This window comes from Micropterus salmoides, unplaced genomic scaffold (assembly GCF_014851395.1).
Source record: "Micropterus salmoides isolate LMB-PRFRI ecotype aquatic unplaced genomic scaffold, ASM1485139v1 Ms_hic_scaffold_15, whole genome shotgun sequence".
Classification (NCBI taxonomy): Eukaryota; Metazoa; Chordata; class Actinopteri; order Centrarchiformes; family Centrarchidae; genus Micropterus; species Micropterus salmoides.
Window position 1 is genome coordinate 16,541,765 of NW_024040596.1, and position 14,410 is coordinate 16,556,174.

Here is a 14,410-nt window from a genome sequence, read left to right on the forward strand (position 1 = left end):
CTTCATCCTCACAAACATGGTCTGATAAACAGACTGTATTATTCTGCTGCCGATCCTCATCTCAACCCCGTCACACTCTGATGCAAACTGCTTGAGGTTACAGTCTGATGAAGCCAGAAGGACAACATCATCTGCAAACAGTAGAGATGCACTGAATTTCTGAAGGTTTACCCTGCAGCTTTGTAGCTGGTTCCCCCTGAAGAAACACTGCCCCTCCATATTTATTTTAATTTATTTAAATAAAAAATATTCCTGCTTGATTTTTTGGCCCTCTCCAAGCCTTGAACTGTCATTACAGCTCCCCACACAAACAGCAATAGTGATCGCATGCTTATGTTAACTGATCCACACATTTGAGCCAGTGCTAATGAAAACAGAGACCTAAAATTGGTTCATTTATTTCTCTTTCTGTTACATCAGCCTTGTGCCATTTGTCAAGCAAGCCTTAGCACTGCGCTATGTGAGCTTTATTTGCTTGCTGTCTACCGCATGAATGCTCAAAACCTCTAGTCGCCTCTAATCCCTCCACACTGCCTTCTGCCCCTTCTGCACTTCTATTACATGCTGTGTGGTAGCAGCGCTTCCTGCCATAGAGCTGAGGCTGACCTCCTAACAAAGAACAGGTTCAATCTGCCTCCCCTCCCCCAACCCGGAAAGCTGATGAGGGTCACATGACCTTTCTAGACAGCACTGAGGAGCAATGGTAATATGTACGAGTGGGGGAAGGGTGCTGCTAGTCACACGACTCTTGTTGTGTCGTTATTAGACTGGGGAAGCGCGTGGAAAGCTTAGTCTGTAGCAGGGGGAATATCCAGCTGGGTATCTATTCCTCATTGTGCTCCGGTGTCCACTGACATAGTGGATTTAGTTAAGAGAATAGGAGCATGGGGGCCAGGCCGTCAGAGCCAGTCTGAAGGAAAAGGCTTCACTAATTGTATATACATATGAGCTTGTGGCATATGAGAGAAAAAAGCACGCCTTGTGTACTCACTGTACAACACCACCCCCACAATCTCCCCTCCCCCCTTGCAACGATCTACACCAGAGATGCAGAAGGCTTTCTGTGGTACGCTATTATGTCATAGCCTACAGACCTATTTTCCAGAAGCATAATAAAAAATAAAAAAAACTTTTATTTTTTAGGTGCAAATGCACATAAGCAAAGAACTGTAGATGTAACAGTTGACAGTGGAGTTGTAATGTGAGCTGCTACAAATACGCTGCTTATATATCACACTTGTTCACAGTGTCCTGAGCATCTGAGTGTTTAAAAAAAAGGCATCACTTTAGGAAGCCACATTCCTCCCCCCACCATAATCAAATTCCTTTGACAGAACAGGGGGAGGAAGAGAAGGCGGGAAAAGCAGACAGATGACAGATTCAAGGGTTGAGAACAGAGGTCAAGGGTTGGTGACCTGGGCATCCAAGAGACTCGCCTTCCCTTTCCTCCCCCTCCAGCACAATGGCAGTCATTGACTTTACAATGCTTTTTTCCTTACAGTGATTTAAATCTTTTAGTTACACAGTTTTGTAAGTCCTGGTGAAGCTGTAGATTGCTCAGAAGCTACATGTTCTTCCGTTTATCAATATTTTATCCTTTTTAGTTATAAGATGTCAAAATCCAGCTTAATGCATTACGTGAAAGGACAGACATTTTTACAATACATTAAAAGAATCATGCATCACAGTATGTTCAATTTAGGAAATATGGTTTTCTGCTACCTTGCCAAGATCTGTATGGTAAATACAGTATGTAGCAAGAGCCTACCAGTTAGCTTCACTTAGCTTAGGTTAAAGACTGGAAACTAGCTAGCCTAATTCTGCCCAAAAGTACCAAAATCACCTTACTAGCACGATTAAACCTCACAAAATGAAATGTTATCCCTTGTTTGTTTTATCTGCACAAAAGTAAAAGTGGACTGATTCTTGGCTAGGACCAGTAACTTCGTAGTCTCCACTGGTTGCCTATCAGCTACTCCCAGACTGGTTGAGAACCCTCTGAAAATCGACAAATGATTTATACACATCCAGCTTTGTATGGATTAACTAAATTATAAAATATATAACGTGTTAATTAATGAATTTAGAGATGCCGGGAGGCTGATTTTGTTACATTTGGGCAAAGCCAGGCTTGCTGTTTCCCCTTTGTTTCCTGTCTTATTGCCAAGGTAAGCTAACAGGCGTCTGGCCCCAGCTACATATTTACCAATCTTGTCATCTAACTGTCAGCATGAAAGTAAAATGCATATTTCGAGAAAAGCCAGACCACTTTTTTGTGTTGGTTGTTGGTTCTATAGTTTAGACTACATTGCAAACTAGCTTCACCAGTAGACTACGTCCTTTGCTGATGCTGATGCTGAAGATGGATAGTGGTCTACAGCACAAACATCACAGATGGGTTTCCATGGAAAACACAGTATGACTTGCAATCTTGACATGTTATGCTTTATGGAAAGTATTCCTCACAAGGTATTCATTTAGTCATTAAATTAGATGGACTTGTGCAATAAATCTTTTATAACTAAATACATACATTTAAAATAATCTAATCTTCTTGTTCTGATAACAACTCTATTCACTACTGTGATGTGTTCACTAATGTGTCTAGCTTTATTTGTGAAGCCAAATGGACCCTGCAAGGGGTCAACTCAAAATGTCCAGATTTTATGTTATGTTATGTATGTTAAATGTATGTTGTTTACTTGACTTATATTTAGATGTATAGAAAACAGGCTGGTGAGCTTTGCTGAAAATATAGGGCTGGGTGCACAACCCCAGGGCGTTCTGAAACATTCCTACTGTATGATTTCTAGCCATGAGAATCTCTCAGGAGCTGTGATCTCCCAGTGAAATTGTATTGCTGGGGGATGGGCATGTGTGATGTGCAGTGGATCACTGGTTTCAGCCACCTGCTTTGTCATAGCAGCATAATGCTGTGTAATGGGCCTGCACTCAGCTAGACACCCAATACAACATTGTGACATGTCTCTCTACATAATCAACCCGTGACCTCCATGTTCAGGAGATGACATTTTAAAAAGGCCTATCGTGGTTCGGATTGTTCCTTCTGGAAATAAGTGATGATAACATAGAGAGGCATAGAGATTTACATGTGGCTGAGAATGATGGGATTGTGTAACAGGCAGGAAAGAACAAACTGTGTTATCACACATCACTGATAAAAGTCATTCATATGGAGATGTCAAGCACCTCGTGATCTGATATGTAAAATCAAATGATTCATTACCCTCTGTTACCTTTCCCTACCAAATTAGGTTATACAACATGGATAAACCCTGCTTCACTATGTAAGAGTTGTGTGTATGCGTCTTTGTGTGTGTGTGTGTGTGTGTGTAAAATAATTTGAATGTGTTAGTGTATGTGCATGTATGTGTGTGTGTGTGTGTGTGTGTGTGTGTGTGTGTGACAGACACAGAGAAAGAGAGATTACATTGAGTTTCAAAATGTGTTCTATTTTCCATCATATCTGATAATTGTTTGCCTCAGACGAGAGAACAAAATCCCCCTGATAAATTCCCCATTGTTGGGTATTAATGCTGGATCATCTCCTGGAAAATATTGTGAGAAAAAGAGAATGAGAAAGAGAGAGAGCGAGAAAGAGGTGTCAAAGAGCTTGTCTGGACCTAAAAGTTGTCTGTGGACACATTGCCATCTAGTGGTGCAAAATGGTACACTATGCATTAATAAGCACTGAGATCATCCTCATTTGGATAACATGTTCTGTCTTCATCCTCAGAATAGATTAGTAGAAATCAGTGCTGTTTCATAACTCCACCCTACTTGTGTCCTCTATGTCTATTATATCCAATCTGAAAATAAACACTAGCACACTTTGTAAAAAGGTACAGTTATTATCATCCGGCCTGCTAACAACCACTGAGGGATACACAGCTGTCAGTCAACCATCACTGTCTAAACTGAAACCCAAATGTAACTCTAGCTCTGAGTGGGTGGTTTATATGTGAATAACAGCTTGTACTGGACCCCCAACCCCCACCATTAAACAACGCTGCATTGTTTTGGGAGGTGGTGAAAGAAGGGAAATATTTCATGCAGACATCTATATAGAAGTCCTCCATGCCAAGTAGGTTTTTCCAACCTCATACACAAGACAAATATTTTCTCAGGGAATGCTAGAAATTCGTGTAAACACGCCCAAAGTGAATTGACCTGAAATTATGAATAGACAAAAGACTGACTATATAGCTGAAGGGTTTTTTTTTATCAGTGAGACAGCCTATTTAGAGAGAAAAACATTTCCCACACACTATACTTTATTGGTTTCAGGACATAACCATCCACTTATGGTTCACCTGAAAGGATAGCAGTGCAGTGCATCACAGGCATGAAGTCGCAGCTCAAAATAAAAGAGCAATATCAATAATTGACCAAATCAGAGGCGAAGTATAAATAGCACATCCAAAATACAAATTATGAATCACACTGTAAATCAATACTAGCCCCTCTCTCATCTGCAAGAGATGCCTCCCTGTGGCTTGCCTAAATCAATACTCAAAAACAAAACAACTCTGCTAATGAAATGGAATAATTGACATGCAATGCAAATCAACCTGCTCCTGTTATCTACCAAAAGAATGACAGGAACATGACAGACACTGACTGAACTCTTTAATATACTGCCTTCTGTGTGTTGCCATAATATAACTTGGTAAACGGAACAAAAGAGGATCAATAAACAAAATGAATGTTTAAAATTGATTTGTGTGTGTGTGTGTGTGTGTGTGTGTGTGTGTGTGTGTGTGTGTGTGTGTGTGTGTGTCTGCTACTTCAAGAATGGCAATGTGATGAAGGGTGTTTAATCAACCGCTATGTGAGTATTGACTTGGGCAAGATTTCAGTGTTTTCTGCCTCTCCCTGCTAGATGACACTGTACTAGGTATCTGTTGCAATGATGTCATTGTTGTAGCTTGCTCTTAGACATAGACCTGCTGATTTGCCTGAAAGCCATTTTCTTAGTATTAGTATCACTCTGGAAATTTGATTTATACTAAATCATAACCTGCGCAGATTAGGCAGTGATATTTCAGATGGTGGAATTATAGACTCAGAGGTTTGGCTGTGGTGAAGTGGGAGATCTTTGAACTTTCTGTCTTGTCTATTAGCAAGCATCAACCTGTTAAAATTTTGAAAACAATAGCCTACTATAAAATCTTACATAATGCAACAGCATTAGTAATATACCTCTAGATGATGACATAAAAAGGTATATAAATGCATTTTGGCATCTACATTTTCTTCTAATCCATGTAATAGTGCCTCCACCTGAGCTCATCTCCTTCTCTTTTGTTTGATAGAGTTCACAACACAAGCCGGGTGTCTCCTCTAATCCGGGTGGCCTCTCATCAAAGGTGCGAACTCTGAGTCCACCTGCACCTCTAAGGATCAAAGATACTAAAGTGTTTGATCGCCATGCACCTTCTTTCTCAGTAGCAAGCAGGCTGAAAACTGATACTGGTGTGGTATCTTTGAGACGCCTTTTGTTAAATCATTTGCAGCCGGTCGCCTCACCAGCATATCCAGTCATCTCTCAGAATACCAACTAAAGAGGGAGCAAATAAGCTGCCGAGTGTTCTTGGACAAAACCCTCCACATAAAGAAGAGCAATCATACGATAATTGTAGGAAAACTAAAAATAATATTTGCGACATATATCAGTTTCTGTTTAGCACTGAACCTGGGGATATTGATTGACTGTTTTACAAAGCAGGACAAATTGAGCCAGAAAATTGGGGTTCGAAGATCAGTAAAAGGTTCCAGTAGAGATATTAGGGTGAGAGTAATGGAAATTATTTTAATTTTTGAAAGCAGTGTGCAGCCACTGGTTTGTGTTTAATAAATATTAGTGATTGTCTACAAAGTTGAGCAATGTCTTCTAAATCAACCACATTCACAATTGCAATAAAGACTGGGTGCACGTATGCTCATGTTTATTGGATCATGTTTATGTACAAGCAGGTCTATTTACATAGGTAAACACATGTTGTCAACAGTGACTCATTGTAAATATAGGTGTGAATTAATGTAGTGACGCGAGTTAGAGATGAAATCCAGTCAGACAAACATGCCCTCTCCTGGTAGCTTTATAGTCTCAGTTCATGATTGGCAGAGGCTTTTCCAAGTCAATGAAAGCATGGCGTCAAGAGGGGTACGTGTCCCACAGGCTGCAGGAGACATCAGGACCGCACACAGACAGTGTGTTTCCTTCACTGCACACTATAAAACCACCCACCACACATGGCTGTAATAAGCCAACAAATTAAGCCATTATGCTGTTTTTAAGGTACACAGACATCCGTGTTTAAATATTTAAAGAGTAGCATGGGATCTCTCACCCCAAGTTACACTGTATGTCTGAGACCACCAGGGAAATGAACACACATCCATCTTATCATTAGAGAGCTGTGAGATGATTTGTATGATGCATGGCCATACTTTTGCAGAACTATAACAGGCCAGTGCTTTCATTGCAGCTATCTGCTTACTTTAACCAAACAGGATGTTGTTATTTGTGAATGACATGGGTGTTTTGTGTCTGATGGGGATTTTTAGTTTGATTTCATAATCCCCATCATAGCGACGATGTCTGCTGTTCCGGATGTGCTAATATGGGCGTATTACCATTTCACTGGAGGGGCATGGGTCAAACTGTTTGGCCCAATGCGTAATTGGCCCAAGGCAAGATGGCGACTTAAGCCAAATCTATTGATGGTGTGGAAGTGTGTGTTCACTCCCACTCTGCACACTGTTTAAGAGCAACACCTATAAAACTTCATTATGCTGCTGCTGTAATGGGGTTCAGGGAAGTACTCCATGAGCTGACAAAAGCAGGAGTGTCTTGTAAACCCTTGAGGGAACTTTCTAATTAAATACTCACTTATTAACTCCAATAAATAGCAAGGATTTCAAGCTTTTCCTACATGTCATATTTTCTCCATACCTCCGGGTATGAAATGATGCCAGAAGTTGGGAGTCCATCTTGAGGAATTTAGTCAGGATGGTTTTAATAGTTTTCCAAGTGGAATTGTTTTTCCAAGCTACTGTTAAACTGGGAGGCGAGGGCTTCCCTGGGATGTTGGCAAGCTTCACCAAGGCCATATGTGAGAGTTTGATATGGAAAACCTGTCTTCTCGAAATTTCTGATGAGTTGTGTCATGAGTTGATGGCAGTAGGTCTAATCTTTCTGCTTATATTAGACAGGTGTGTACCTTGCTTTCCATTGTGCATGATGTTTGGGTATTCTGTTGGGGTGTTTTATGAAGGCAAAAGCTGGTACTCTGCCCAAAAATTAATGAATAAATGATAGGAAGGAAGGAAACAACAAATGAATAAACAAGTACAAGTCTGCAGTTTCTTTTTCCATGTTCCTCGGGGCAAATTTAATTATATAGGAATGATATGTGTTTGTCTGTTATTTACCTTTAACTAAAATGTGTGAAGTCAAAGTCAAAAGTATTTTATTATCTCTGACTGGATTTTGATAGTGTATCAGAAAGCCTGCATTACAAACTTTAAGTGTGGAGTGGGCTTTTGGGAGACTGGGGGCTCTAATGAAAGACACTAGAGTGCATTATGGGAAATGTAGGATTCCTATACTAGGGGACTAAAAGTCAGGATACCTACAATTTACTTGTAATGCAATGTTTCTAGAAACAGAATAGAATGCAATTCATTTTATTAGTTATATATCCAGATAGACAGATAGATAGATTTTTCTTCCTCCTTGCAGGCCAGCTCTCTGAACAACCTGCTCCTGCTTTGAATAGTGTGCAGGACTATATGCAGCAGTCTACCTGCTCTAACGCTCCTCGTGTCTGTCAGTCACCGCGGGATCGTCCAATCGCAGCGCACGGGAGCCCGTGACTCCGCCCCGGTGTATAATTGAAGTTTCTTTAGTTTCTCCGGCGGAGCCTGCACGCAGTGTTGTCCGATCCGTGGTGGGATTAAATACACAACCGCGGGACCATGTTTTGTAGGAGCCTGAACGTGTGTGTGACCCTGTGCATGTGGATTACCGCGTTAACGAGCCCGGGAAGTGTGTCTGCGAGGAAGCAGGACGACTCTTTCTTCACTGCCAGTATTTACCGAGCAAGATGCGCCTCGAGATGCCTCAGCCTGCACATCACTCGCATCTCTGCTTTTTTCAAGCACTCTCAGGTACAAGCATGTGGCCACAGACACGCAAACTTCTGGCAATGTGTCGGGGAATCAGAAATAAAAGCGGTGTTGTAATATATGATGAATGAATATGTGCCAGACCGATTCTTCCCATAGGCTATAAGTCAATTCTGTTTCTATTGAGCCCATTCTGAGTAGAGAGGAGCAGGTCACTAATGGTGCTGAAACACTTTCTCTGTTTATTGTCTGTGCTTTCTGTCAGGAATTATTACTCACAAGGAAATCAGACCTTTCTGAACGGAGGGTTTCATCAAAATAATAGCCCACAAGTTGCATATATAAGCATTTGAAGGGTTGAGTTGCTTGCAAAGTTGACATATACAGAGTATCATGGTCGCCTAAATGTGGGACACTTTAATATCTAATTAACATGTTGCAGCATTTTTCAGACTGAGAAATGATGAACGCCTTTCAGTGGAGCCACTTTCCACTCATGCTAATTAGCATACTGGGAAAAAAAATCAGATACCCCTTTTTGTTAATGTGATGGACTTAACCTCTGTTATAACTCTGTACAGTATTACTACCAAGGCATCTGTACTGCTCTCATATGAGAGGAACCACTGCCTTACATATTCATAGAGAGAATTTTACAGTTGCAAGCATGTTGTGATGCAGAGGGTGTTTGAAGCTACTATAAATTAGCTGTGTTCTTTGGCTGATTTGGTATGTGGTGTCAGAAGTTGTTTTTCACCCTCCACTGGACACACTGTTCTCTCCCAGGACCCCAGAGAAAAGGACTGGTCTCTGATCCTTCTCCCCTCTGCTCCTTTTCACCAACTATCTATCTGGTGATCGCCTTTATGTTCACTCCATTTGCATTTGCAAGGCTTGTCTTTCTCAAGGTGCTTTAATGAATCCTCTAATTGTCAGAAAATATTGTGGAGCAAGGTAAATCTGCTTGTTTCGCTGTGGCTAATTAACTTTACTTTAAAAGCATTTATTGAGCTAGTGTGGTAGTTCTTAACCCATGTCACACAGTGACTTACTGCAGTTAGATCTAGCAATTTTATGAGGGTGAATATGCACCTGGGGTGAAGGATGAATGCAGTTAACTACAATTAACATCATGGTAGGACAGAAAAGAGTGGTGCTGTGCACCCAAAGGAGGCATATTGAAAACAGTGTTTCTCAATTCACAACTTGGCAAGTAGTGTTAGGTTTGTTTTGAGAGGATTCCAAGGGTATTTTGCTACCCTGGGTTGCAAAGTTGGGGAATGAAATTAGTCAGCAGCTGCCTGAAAAGTCCAGTAAGTAATGGAAGTCTCACCTCTAATGAACAGCTAATAGTCTATATAATTGACTGCAGAGCCTCGGAGTCTGAGGCAGCCTTATTCAGTGAGAGGGAGGTATTTGTCTAAAGAGAGGAGCATTTTTGTGGTTAGTGATAAGCAAGGTTGCTTGAGCAAGCCCGTGGGTCTAAGAATAGAAGGCAATCGTTGATAATCTGCGAGGACTGTCTTATGCACTGTGTTCTCAACAGTCCTTTCATGTGAAAATCGGGGGTCTGGTCAGCTGCAAAAACATATGGCTCACCTCCCCCCTCTGCCCTCTACCCCCCTGGACCTGCCAATAAATGCCAGCATCACACCTCATAGGCATTTAGAGGATACACACCAAGCTACCGATGATGCTCCACTGAGGTCACCTTCTTGCTAAATGCTGGCTCCCAGTTTTGCTAAATGTGATAAGCTCTAATGTATTGTTGCCACAATACTGGAGCATGCTCTGTCAGCACAACCTACAGGTGGATCTGCTTCCTCTGGAAGATCTTATTACAGCAATGGGGCCACTCGGAGCTCCACTCCAATGATTGAGACGACAGACCTCTTAATTCAACTCGGACATCCTTCAGGGGTCATTCAATACACGATAGGAAAACCAAGACATACAACACTTTCCATTTTAATAGAAATTAAATGCTTTGGCTGTATGTCAAAGCAATGACTTTTGCCTACTGTTTCTTAATATTTTATGTGTCTACTCAATATCTTGTAATCTATATGGACCAGTACTTATTTTGGGTACGGTACAAGAGACAATTTGTCATTTTAACACACTTTGCAGCTGGAATTTAAACCTCTGTTTTCCATATCAGCTTTAATTTGATCATTCTATGAATACTGGAATGATACTTGGAGAATTTAGCACTTGCAGATGTTATGAACACCCACGCGGTTTTTCCTTTTTATGTGGCTGAATCAGAGGACAACTTAGAGGACTTTGTTTTAATTGTCGCAATTATAAATTAGAGTGAAATGGAAACAAGCATGGAGTTGCGGAGTTAAGAAACCCATGGGCCGTCCATTGCTTGTCAGATTTATAGCAACTGTAGATTTATTGATGTAATAGTATTTCCAAATACAGATTTATTGACATTTTACGCCACATTTGGGGAACTTGTCACCCCAGTACAATAGACAGAGGGGAACACCCAACCATAAATATTAGCCTCGGACACTTAAAATATTAAGAGCGAGCTGGGAGCCCTGTGCAATAATGTATTCTGAAAGCATCAGCCTTGTAGTGGATTATTTATGTGGGGACATGTGAAGCCAAAAACAAGGTGTGTCCATGAGGTCTTGTTATTACATTCAAACCAATAAAAATCTTAACATTTTAAATTCAGTCATTCATTTCTAATGTACTGTGCAGTAAAGTCTAAGCATCTTGCTTGAGAGATTTGTGTTGTAAGCGAGGGAAAGAAAAAACATTGGAAAGTAGTTTTTCCGTGTCCCCTTGTTTTTGCCTTTGATATTAAATAACCTGCGGTGGAATCAAACCTCAGCCAGCGCTCTTCTCATCTGTGGAGTTTTTCATTAGTGAAGACAGCGGATGAATAGGGGTCTATGTAGCTTGGCCTCACCTCTCTGTAAATGCTTTTAAACCATGACAGTCCTGTCTGTAAATCTCAGCCGCCAGTGCTGCTACACCCTTAGCTACCTCACTTGACAAATAGACTTCATTCCTAAGTGGGGACAACTTTACACCAGTGTTGTTTAAGATATCTGAAACACCTTTTTATGTTAACATTGCATGTGCGCTGAACACATTATCTCACTTTCAGAGCCTCTGTCAAATAATTCATTTATGATAAATACTTTATGAGCAGACTGACCACAGCCCTCACACCCACTCAAGTCAAAGCCTAAATCTTGAGACCCTTTATTTTTGTGCTGCATATGTGCCCTTAAGGATCAGTTATTTTTGTACCCCTGGGCTGTCAAAGGACACACAGAGACACTAGTCTGTCCTTTGAAGTCCTGTCTCCTGTTAGCTTGGCCAGAAATGTACAAGGTCTCCTAGACTAGCAGTATTTTCCAGTAGTTTCATGCTGGAAAAACAGATAGGCAAGACTGAATGCAATTCAAAAACAATTCATCAGTGTAAACTGAGATCCATTAATGCGAATCACAGGAAACAAAAGATTTTCATTTTCAAAAGGTGGAATGCTATCCTCAAAGATAAAAGGGTTTTTTGTCCATGTTCCCCTCAGTTGTCTAGACAATACAACACGCCCCTGGCCACCTGCTCTGACTTCTCAGCTGACAACAGCCATAATGTATCTCTGTGATAAATCCCCTGTTTACATGACTCCACCAGTGTCAGTAACAAAGCAGCGAGTTCACCTTAGCCACGCATTCGAAGACCTCTGTCTGGTCTCCTCTCCTCGACCCCAGTCACACAGGAGGATATCTGTAAAGCATTCATTCACTGGAGTCCTTGACAGTCCTCAGCACTGCATAATGTTCATGCTGCACAGGAATGTCATGGTGAGTCAGAGGGATGAAGTCCTGACCTATAATTATTCCCCCGTTGGTCCCTGACATGGTAGGGTCAGGCCTGGACAGCTGGGGCAACATCCTGCTGAGCTTCTCCGCTATAGGGATGCTGTCACAGAGCAAAATTAGCTCCTCTGTGGATCTGGCTCTGTCGTTGTTGATGGATGGGCGAAGAAAGGTGTCAAAAACAGGATTGATGATTTAGAACATGGTCTAGAGTTGTGACAATCTGTATAAATTATCCCGAGGCATTGGCTGCCAGTGTAAATGTCAAGGTTTTATTTACGGCGTGTCACCAATGGGGGGTTTGGCTTTGGTTGGATTGATAATTTTAATAAGTTCAATAAGTTAGCAAACTCCGCAACGATTTTAATCATGTGATGCAGCACAAAATGATGTTTGCCTAGTGAGGAATAATTCATATTTTTGTCAACATTTGACCAAACAGAGTGTTCTTTTTGCACAGAAAAGGGCAGACGACTTGCTGATGCACACTGAATGCCTCAGCCAAGTTAGTGTTCATTTCCACTTCATTGGGTAACAAAATGAAACAACTATTCCTAGTCTCCTTGGCGCTCAGACTCATATTTTTCATCCTTATCTGCAGTTTTTTTTTTTTTTTGTGGAAAAGATTCTCTTCAGACATGATCGTACAATCATGGATTCCTTTGAAGCCATTTGACCATTATCCTTGACACTAAAAGCTCAGCACTTACTGGTACTGGATGTCAAATTAAACCCTTTAATGATAAGTTCTCTCCCAAGGTCTCATGAGAAATTTCTTCTGGATTACATTGTGGGAAAAAGCTTTGAACTTGACATTGAACTTAAGCAGACTTTTTGCCTGTGGACCCCTAAAGTTTGGCTGTATCCTACCGCTTCATTGCTTTTATTAAGAAGTGCAGGGAACATCCAAAAGGGAAGCACAGATTCAGGTCATTGACTAGAATATTTCATTAATGAATTCAAACTCAGAGCCTTCATTGAGAATATTTCCATTCGATTTTGATCACTGATCCAGAGGTGTAGAAAACAGGAGCTACAAGAGGCAGTAGGACTTAAAGTATAATAACTCTGGATCAAATTATGTGTAATGTGACTGGTGTTGCATCAAGTGGCCAGAAACTTGACTTCAAATTCATGATAATGTTGCTCTGTGTCTGCTGTAAATAAGCAACCATTTGCTAAGAAGTTTGCAACATAAAATTTAAGGATGATATGTCAACGTTCATAGCTTGTTTTCTCTCCCCGCAGGTTATTGTATAATAATAATAATAATAATGATTGCGCCTTTATCTATACAGGAAAGAAAATGGCTTTATGTAGTTGAGCCAGGATTAAAACGATTAAATTAATACAAAATACTTATTGTGTCACACAGCACATTCAAACATTTAATGTCTTTCATGTTGATCGACTGGTCATTTATTCTGAAGTATTAGCCTTGCACTTGCCATCCAAGCACAATTATGTTTGCAGAGAATGACAGCATAATTATCTGCCCTAATGGAATTCAGGAAATGACCACTTGCACAAGCCATTTACCCCCACTGGACCTTCACTCGACAACCCTCCATATTTACACATAGAGAGTTTTCTAAATACACAGCCCTATTAGGACCAAATGTTTGCTTTGTTGGACCGCGAAAGGTGGCACTTCCACGGCAATTAGAGGAAATTGGCAGTATCTGCAGTCTACAAAGGAGTGCTGACATCAGTTCCCGCCTCAGGGACCTTGGGGACGACTGTTGAGAGATCAAACAGGTCCACAAAAAAGCTGAGGTCACCATGCTCTACTAAAACTGACCAGACGTTTACCCTCGCCCTGGTGCCAGTGACCCCACTTTCCTGCTTAGTTTACATGCACTCAGCAGGCAAAGCTGACTCAAATTTGTCTACTCTTAGCATTATTGTTACTCAAAAAAAAGGCCATGCCTTAAGGAGTGTGGCATTAAGATGTATTGTGACAGGATAGGAGAGGCTGTAAATGTATTTTCAACAATATCTCTGATGACTGATTGTATTTGTCCTTCTCTTTTACAGAATAATGGATCCTTGGTGTGGTGCCAGAATCACAAGCAGTGCTCCAAGGTAGTGTGGTTTCACTTCTTTCATGAATGAGACACATGCCACATACATGCCTCATTATGAGAGAATAACCCAACATAAAGCATACACGTCACGACAGGACAGGTTCTGTCATGTCTGCAGGAGACACTTCCAGAGTTGTTGACATAGACATTGATAATGAGAAAAACTCTTTTCTTTTCAACTTTCCTTACTAGGTTGCGTCTGCTTTTATTGATTGATTCTCACTGGCTCCTGTAAATGGGATACAATTAAATGAGATTTGAAGAGGTTAAATGACTGTTGATTTACAAAAGCAAAGCATGATTGTTTTTCCTACTCTT

General features: G+C 40.9%; 1 protein-coding gene across 1 annotated transcript in view; it reads left to right on the plus strand.

The window, feature by feature from the left end:
• Positions 1–7,942: 7,942 nt before the first annotated feature.
• LOC119904170 (anosmin-1) overlaps positions 7,943–14,410 on the plus strand; it is a 39,571-nt gene continuing 33,103 nt past the window's right edge. The window contains exons 1-2 of the mRNA XM_038720638.1: positions 7,943–8,196; positions 14,043–14,090. Coding sequence (XP_038576566.1) covers positions 8,005–8,196; positions 14,043–14,090 — 240 coding nt within the window. The 5' untranslated portion in view covers positions 7,943–8,004. The remainder of the gene's footprint in view (positions 8,197–14,042; positions 14,091–14,410) is intronic.